We start from the raw sequence: 9,092 nt of genomic DNA on the forward strand, positions 1-9,092 counted from the left end.
GCAGCTCTTTCTCACACAATTCTAGCATCTTCTGTTTTTGTTGAGAAGACACTGAATGCAGCATATAAAACAGAAGCAAGAATGGTAACACAAAGTTAATGTCTTTAATTCTAATCCCAACTGAGTTCAAATGTTAATGATTTGTGAATGTATTTCAGATGTTTCTTTAATCCCTGAAAATTTTTATAATAATTGTCATATAAGATAATTTTCTTGGAACTAATTTGCATGTAACTGCAACTTTTTCAGGCTGGATGCTCTCATTTTTGTGCAAATTCCATTGATGCACTGTGTGCTCTCTTTCAGATACATCTATTGTGATGAAATTGACTTGGCTGCTGACACAGTGCTGGCCACTCTATATGCTGCCAAAAAGTACATTGTCCCTCACCTTGCCAGAGCCTGTGTTAATTTCCTGGAGACCAGCCTGAGCGCCAAAAACGCCTGTGTGCTCCTTTCCCAGAGCTGTCTGTTCGAAGAGCCAGACCTGACCCAGCGCTGCTGGGAGGTGATCGACGCCCAGGCTGAGTTAGCACTCAAGTCCGAGGGATTCTGTGATATTGACTTCCAGACGCTAGAAAGTATCCTCCGCAGGGAAACTCTGAATGCCAAAGAAATTGTGGTTTTTGAGGCAGCTCTCAACTGGGCTGAAGTAGAATGCCAGCGGCAAGATCTAGCCTTGAGCATTGAAAATAAGCGCAAGGTCCTCGGAAAGGCGCTTTACCTGATCCGAATACCCACGATGGCCCTGGATGATTTTGCCAATGGTGCTGCGCAGTCCGGAGTTCTAACTCTCAATGAGACCAATGACATCTTCCTCTGGTACACTGCAGCCAAAAAGCCCGAGTTGCAGTTTGTAAGTAAAGCCCGCAAGGGTCTTGTCCCGCAGCGCTGCCACCGTTTCCAGTCTTGTGCCTATCGGAGCAACCAGTGGCGCTATCGGGGCCGCTGTGACAGCATCCAGTTTGCGGTCGATAAGAGGGTGTTCATCGCTGGCTTTGGGCTATACGGCTCCAGCTGCGGTTCTGCCGAGTACAGCGCCAAGATTGAACTCAAGAGGCAGGGTGTGGTGCTGGGGCAGAACCTGAGCAAGTATTTCTCAGACGGCTCCAGCAGCACCTTCCCCGTGTGGTTCGAGTACCCCGTACAGATTGAGCCGGATACCTTCTACACCGCCAGCGTGATCCTGGACGGCAACGAGCTCAGCTACTTTGGACAGGAGGGCATGACAGAGGTTCAGTGTGGCAAAGTGACTGTCCAGTTTCAGTGCTCCTCAGACAGCACCAATGGCACTGGGGTACAGGGTGGGCAGATCCCTGAACTCATATTCTATGCTTGAAAACACTCTTCCCGAAGCAGAGGCTGCTGTGAGGGCACATCTGGTTCCTACTTGCTTGATGCTTAGCTCATCTGCAGATATGTGATCGGCGCAGGTAACTTGTAATCTATGAAGCTATAGGCAGTTTCTCATTTCTTTTAGCCTGTTAATTCTGTGCAGGTGAAAAAGCAGCTTTCAGCTTTTAACTGTACACTTAAAAGAGCCAAATTCGTAAGGCGTTAATGTTTTCAGAGCCGCGCCTGGACACCTATGTGCTCTTCCAACGGCCCCGCTGACCTCCCAGTTTTGCCCCTTTTACCGAAATTTTTGGGTCCCCTCCGGTTTTGTTTTGGGCTTTATTTTGATGTGTAGAAATAAATAGCCAAAAATAATAATGATGAGAAGAGTTATTTTTAAACAGAACCCTCCCCCCCCAAAAAAAACAGATAAACCTCAGTTTTACAATTTTGAAAGAAGTTTTGGTTCATGAGTAATAATCTAGAAAGTAGATTTGTTAAAAAAAAAAAGCCATGTTTGGCATATATTTTGTTCCTTTTAGCTTTTTGCTTTGGGCTTTGCTTTTCTTAAAATCCTAAATTCATAATGTTGTTACTTATTAAACACCACACTGTCCATGTAAACTAGAAAAATAAAATAAGGAATTGGGTGTTTGTTTAGGCTATGACTTCTGCTATAAGCAGATTTATCTTTTTTTAGTTCAGAAGACAAAAAGTATTGAAGTAAGGCACTTCTTTTGGAAGTAACTAATTTACATAATTTTACTGTCAATAGAAAAAAGTTGCACCCTATTAATTAAAACTAAAACAGTTATTAAAAAGAAACTATTTCAGTGCCCATAAATAAAGTTTTATTGGAACACACACACATACAAAACTAAATTTTTTTGTCATCATGAATTATATGAAGCAATCAGTCTTAATTCCTTGGGATAAGAACATTGAAGAAATAATTTGTTTCACCCTTGTGAAGAACTAGGAAGTTATTTTTGAATTGGGAAGGGGAATTACCCCAAAAGTGTCCCATACTACAAATATTTTAATTGATGGCACATTATAATACCTAGTTTGAAAAAGCCAAACTATTTTCTCCCCACTTATCTTCTGGTCCCCCACTATTTGCTTGTTTTCATAAGTCGTATTGTATAGAATTCCTGTTCCCTTTATCCCATTAAGAAAGGACCAAACAATTCTTTGGACAAGTGGAATAACAATTAATTTTGTAGCACTACATGTTAATGTAATAAGACACTTTTATTCATTGATTTTTTTTTTTAATCTGGAATGTACTTTACCTTGTCTACTTTGACCACATACTATCTTCTTAGTTCATTATAATTCTGTCCTGTTTCTAGACTGCTAGAATTTCTCCTCTAGCTATCTTAAAGTGCCAATATATGCCTGCAGGGTTTTTAGAAAATGGTCTGGAGTGACACCCTTGATTATACCTAATATTCACTGCATCAGCATCACATCCAGCTCTTATTTGTCCATGGATGATGTACACAAAGGAGGGAAATCCCCATCCAAAGATTCTCCTTCAGTGATGGCTTGTCCTGGTCTAGTGCCTGTGATCCTGGCAGTGCCCAGGTGTTCCCTTCCAGCTGAAGGATCCATGTGCTTTCTGGGCAGCTTTTCTGCTCAGAGTGATCCTGAGGTCGCTTCCCTGCCACCCAGAGTGTGGTCCCTGGCCACCTCCTTCTCCTGCTCTGAAAGCCCCAAGCCGGCTTACCTGGAGCCAGGAGTTAGTCCCGGGGTGTGTGTGTGCGCATTTGCTGACTCAGGAGTTGTCTCCTCCCTGCCTGGCTGGTGAGAGGTGGGCAGACGTGGTCCCCTGTGACCTGGCAGGGCCCCAAGGAGTGGCTGCCCTACCTTGTTTCCGTGCTTCTGGGCCACTTCTACCCCTGCAGGTGTGGGCTTGTTGCCTTCGCCTGATGGTGGAGAACACTGGATCTTGGGACATTTTTGTAGTCACCTTTGCCGTTACCTAGGTCTGTTAGTGTAGGTGATCAGAAACTTACTGGTGATTGTAGGGGAGTACTACTCCCAAGACAGCTTGGCACAGTGGTTCAGCAGTGACTTCATATTAGAGAAATTACAGATTCTAGTTTTGGCAAAACAAAAAGGTGAAATAAAGGTACATTTTCAATTAACTAAAAACAAAACACAACAAAACTTCTACAGAGGATTTTGTTTTTAAAGCATGGTTAAACATTTCAGTAACTCATTGCTACCATGCAAATCGATTGACTGTATACCTGACTAGAAGGCACTTGCTTTTAAGCCACAGGAGAAGAAACTTTACTTAATACTAATTTCATTGTATCAGCTTCTTGAGGTGGGTGTGATAACCTTCGATGGGGATTATTCCCCCAGGGACACTCCCTGCCAGTGCTCCCATTTTCGCTGGCTGTTCTCCACGTGCCTGGGGAGCTGCTTGGTGACTGTTGGATATGATCCTGTGCACTGGACATAGAACTTAATGCTATGTTAATTCCTATCACTTTACAAATGGGCTGGGGGGCAGGCAGCTTCATCATCTGATTGGCTTGTGCTGAGAGCTGTGGGGTTAAATTTGAAAGTTGTGTTTAGAATAAGATTTTTTTTTAAAACCCATTCTCCCTTCTGCATTTTTGACAAAATGGAATGAAGGCTGATGTGTTTGCTTTATTTATTTATTTTTTTGGTAATCTGCAATTTTGTATCTTTTAAAACTAGAAACCATTGTTCTGACAAGGCAGGCAACTCTAGCATATAAACACAACTTTATTAAATAGAATATGCTGTAGATGCTTTTCTCAATGTATCTGGCAGTCTTTGTCATTGTTAATACTGGGGATAAAGGGTAACTAGGCTAGCAGTTCTAATGTAACGTTCTTTAAGCATATCTTAAAATAGTATTTAAGTAAATGGTCTAATTTCTACATAATTATTGCACTGAACTGTCTCTTTTTTTGTTGTTGTTTTTAAGGTGTTTAAAAAGCTCAGCTAATTTCAGGACCCTCTAGCCACTTGTGCAGCAGGGTGCTTGAATTTAGTAGCTTACAGCATTATTTATGAAGGAAAAATATATAAATATGAAGTACCTCATGTTGAATGTTATTGTACTGTATTTTTAATGTAACAGTGCAGATCTTGTTAGACACATGAATGTGTATAATCACGTTAAATGCAAATAAAATTAAACTGGTTCATAGATTTGTTTTCCTTAGTGTTTTTGTAGCTCTCTTGAAAAATAAAAAAAAATTAATTCTGGCATATTTGGTGTCACTACATTTTACATAGATAATTTTACAGGAGTGTTTGTTTGCTAAGTATTCAGGTATCTGGTCCCTAAAGAAGTGAAAAAAAAATTAAGTCAAAAGTATAAGAGAACAATGAATATGTTAATCAATTGCGTTGTTCAAAGCTTGACTATTAAGTTAATGAGGGGGAGTGAATGGTACATTTATATTCCTGTTATGGAATTTGTGGTTGGCTGGCATTCGGATGCTATAGCTGCTTAGTTGTCCGTGGGTGTCACTACACTAAGCAGATGTTGAGACTGAGTAACTTCTAGCTTTGGATGTGACCAGTAGGAATAAAAAAATCAAGTCCATATGTGTGTATCTACACACAAACACACATGCATGCTCATTCCTGCGTAATTAGACACATACATGGATATCTTTTCAGTTTTCTGTTGCTTTTCTTCTGGAGTTCGTTGTGAAACCTTTGCATGTTTGCTTACCCACGTCACCTGCTCAGAGTTCAGTTTCTGTAGCATACCTGCTCAAAGGATTTTTGAACTTTTTCAAAGAATAAGGGAAATATAGCCATGTATTCTCATCTGCTTAATCGGAAATACAACGTGAATTTCGAAGATCTTTACTCCAAGAAAGTCTTAGCCATCGTCTCTTCTCTGTTGCTATTAAAATTTAATTCATATGCTTTTTTTCAGGATCCCGAGACATTTGGGAATGATCCTTTTCTATTGTTAGGACTCATGAATCACCTTGTCACTGGAATTATACTTTCTTCCCAGTTGACTGTCTGGCTTGCCTGTGAAAGCCATAGCCTTAACCTTGGGAGAAAACGGGAAGGAGGAGAGCGTTCCTGAGGATGTAATGATGTGAAACGTAGAGCCTGGAACCAGCAAGTGCCTTCCCAACCTTGGCTATTTTAAGTGCTTGTTAGGTCAGGGCCCTGAGTGCCTTTGAAGTGCTTCAGTCCAGGATGACCACCTTTGGACTCCTAATTAATAACTTCAGCTGTTGTGGGGCCATTTGCAATTTTGACCAACTATTCCCTTTGTTTGAAACTTCATGTTACCTTTTTCTTACTCTTCCAGAATATGTTATCAAAAAATACTGAGGAATGGTTTCAAAAATAGATTTTTGCTGCTTATTTTATAAGCACTGATAAAAAAGTTTCTCAACCAAGAAATTGCCAAGTAGTTGGAAATATTTGGGATGAGATGAAGATGGCGGTTGACCCTGTCACTCACCAAGCAGTGTAAGACACTGGCAGCTGTAGGTTGGTCTCTGAAGAAATGCTGGGGTACGTTTTCTCAACATGAGCCTTTCCCTCTGCTGCCTCTTCTGAAACTTGATTTTTTGTTGGCAGGAGAGAGCGAGGTGTGGGAAACATTGTAATTCCTATTTATGCAGACCCTAGCTATCTGCTAAATTGTTTTCCATTTGTCTGTTTATTTAAATCTCCATTGGACAGCAGTTTTACTAGCAGATGCTGCTATTTTACACTGTCATCTAAAAAGTCCCTAACTTCAAGATACCCAGTTATGCAAAATAACCCACTCTTCCTTTGCCAAACCTGTGCTTTAAATAAATCTGTGCAAATGACATTAGTACATAAAGTGAAGTTACCTGTTAGACTTATAGCAACTTATAGCACTTAAACACTAGTTTACTCTTTAGTTACTGATTTCCCTTTAGGCTGTTGTTAGTATCTAGGTGAAGTGATATAAAAGGTATGTGTATTTTGTGTGTGTTAAAAGTTAACTTTAGACGGCAGACTTGGCCCAGTGGTTAGGGCGTCCATCTACCACATGGGAGGTCCGCAGTTCAAACCCCGGGCCTCCTTGACCCGTGTGGAGCTGGCCCATGCGCAGTGCTGATGCACGCAAGGAGTGCCCTGCCACGCAGGGGTGTCCCCCGCGTAGGGGAGCCCCACATGCAAGGAGTGCACCCCGTAAGGAGAGCTGCCCAGCGCGAAACAAAGTGCAGCCTGCCCAGGAGTGGTGCGGCACACATGGAGAGCTGACACAAGATGACGCAATAAAAAGAAACACAGATTCCTGTGCCCCTGACAACAACAACAGTGGACAAAGAAGATGCAGCAAATAGACACAGAGAACAGACAACCGGGGTGGGGGTGGAGGGGAGAGAAATAAATAAATCTTAAAAAAAAACACAATAAAAGAAAATTACAGATCAATTCCTTTTAAAAAAAAGTTAACTGGAGAGAGTGAATGTGGTTTGAGCAATTGAGCTCCTGCCTCCCATATGGGAGGTCCTGGGTTCAGTTTCTGGTGCTTCCTGAAGAAACAAACAACAAGCAAAACAAAACCAACTAAGGGGGAAGTCCATGCGGCTCAGTGGTTGAGTGCTGGCTTCCCACATACGAGGTCCTGGTATTAATCACCAGCCCAGGTACCTCAAAAACAAAAACAGAAAAATTACTGTAAGAATTAAGTTCAATTTTACTTCATGTAACTACAGTATGGAAACATTTCAAGATTAAGTCATACTTTTTTGTTTTTGTGGCTTTGTCAAACAGTTTTATATTTAATAGACAATCTCTTTTATGTCAGCTTGTTTTAGAGGACTGGAATTAGACCTGAAAAAATAATTAAAAATAAATCATATAGTGGCCTTGTTAATTTTAACAGGAAGTGCTGTAATACATCTTTGTGACCAAGATATAGCTTAAAGAATTTTGTGAGAAAGGAGAATAGTCTATGAGATAATGTTTTGATACAGCAGTCTTTACTGTGGCTGTACAGTTTGCATTTTCCTTCCTAAACTGCTTTGTTCAAAAAGTAGTTGAAGAAAGATAATGACCATATGTGAAAACTGCAAATAATTTTTCAAAGCTTGAAGCAGAGTGCCACCTTTTGCTTTATAGTGCTGTATCAAAATATACTTTTGAAATGCATTCTATGCATGGGACAAAACAAAATTTTTATTTTTGTGCTTGTCTTAACCAGCTCTCACCTTTTATTTCAGCACCCCCTATACTGTAGAAATGCTCAGCATACATGAACCTTAACCAATTCAAAATTAAAAGGTGTCCTAGTTCTTCATCTGTAAAGAAAATTCCAGTTCTCAAAATGTTTGGAGACATTAATGGGCTCAAGAATATTTATACTATTATTTCAGATAATTTAGCTCCCTGGAAAAGACAGTGAAAAGGTTTAATGAGTCATTCCAAGGATTACCCCAAAGTTCATTAGCTCATTAACATTTGCGAATGCCTTGCTTGTCCTGGCAGTAGGAGAGGTTGCTGGGGGGGGCTGAGAGGGGATGCCTGGTGAGTGGGGGTGGGATCCGGGAGGCCGTGGGTGGGGCCCGAGGCCCTGCAGGCTGACGGGCTTGATGTGGATGTGGATGCTGCCTGACAGCCGGCCCTGGTCCCCTGGCCTCCGGGGAGTGGTGTCAGGGCAGGGAGCTGGGCGGGTCAGCCAGCAGTGCTGGGGGGTAGCAGCGGAACCCCTCAGTTAGTCCAGGAGCGTTGAGGCTGCAGCCTAGATCAGCCTTGGGCTGGGGTGGGCAGCAGTAAGCTTCCCAGGAGAAAGGAGGCTTGAGCTGGGTGTTCAAGGATGCATGAGAATTATCTAGGGAAACATGGGGAACAGAGTGAAGGAAATCGCAGAAGAGGAATGGGGGATGGGGCAGTAGAACGGCAGAGTTCAGTATGGTTCCCCTATGAAGGGGGCCACCTCCTCACGGTGGGCCAGGCAGGGGAGGGTATGGAGCGGGCGGGAGCCGGGAGCAGGGAGCACCTCGTGTGAGGCTGAGTTATCTGTCTTGTGTCTACAGAATAAAGCAGTCCATCAAAGAAGTGAACGACAGAACAGCAGTTTTGTGTTGTACAAACGTCTTTCTGAACTCTACCAAGGAGAGACTGGGTCAGACTGGAGGCAGGAGGAACACGCAGGCAAGGACAGGAGTCTGCGAGAGGAGAGAAGGATGGTGATTCTGGAGACGAGGGGGGAGCCCAGGGTGCAGGATCTAACGTCCAGTTGAAGGGAGCTGGCTGAAGTTGGAATGGAAGAGGGAAGGGAAACAGTGCTTATTCTCCCATCCTCTGTAGAGAGTAGGTTAAAGACTCCCACCCTTGATTCTATCCTTCAATTTTTAAAAAATAGTCAACATAGTGTAGTGGTTAATAGTTATGAATCTGGAGCAAGACTGCCTGGGTTTGAAGCTGGACTCCAGCTGCATATGACTGGGCAAGTTACTTAACCTCCCTAAGCCTCAGTTCTCTTAAGAAAGTGGCACTAATAAGAGTGACTTCAGAGAGTTACTATGATGGCTAAATATATTAATATTCCCAAGGCACTTTGAACAGTACCAGGCAAACAGGAAGTGCCAAGTATTAAGTAAAATGAAAGATGAAAGGTCATAAACTCATACATTTATTAGAGCCAGTTTACTTTGAGTTTACAGGCACTTTTAACAAGTTGTCAGTGCAGACAATTAAAAAAGTAAAATAGAAGTGTTGTTTTGTTGCCTTTTCTTTTTTTTTGAGGTACA

The 9,092-nt window shown here is 42.0% G+C and overlaps 1 protein-coding gene across 4 annotated transcripts in view; it reads left to right on the top strand.

Moving 5' to 3' along the window:
* The window catches only part of BTBD3 (BTB domain containing 3), a 33,607-nt gene extending 29,076 nt beyond the window's left edge, over positions 1-4,531 (top strand). For all 4 annotated transcript variants that reach the window (XM_012526482.4, XM_004461825.4, XM_058287564.2 and 1 more), the window contains exon 5: positions 307-4,531. In XM_012526482.4, coding sequence (XP_012381936.1) covers positions 307-1,339 — 1,033 coding nt within the window. In that variant the 3' untranslated portion in view covers positions 1,340-4,531. The remainder of the gene's footprint in view (positions 1-306) is intronic.
* Positions 4,532-9,092: the final 4,561 nt, after the last annotated feature.

The sequence above is a fragment of the Dasypus novemcinctus genome, chromosome 24 (assembly GCF_030445035.2).
Source record: "Dasypus novemcinctus isolate mDasNov1 chromosome 24, mDasNov1.1.hap2, whole genome shotgun sequence".
NCBI lineage: Eukaryota > Metazoa > Chordata > Mammalia > Cingulata > Dasypodidae > Dasypus > Dasypus novemcinctus.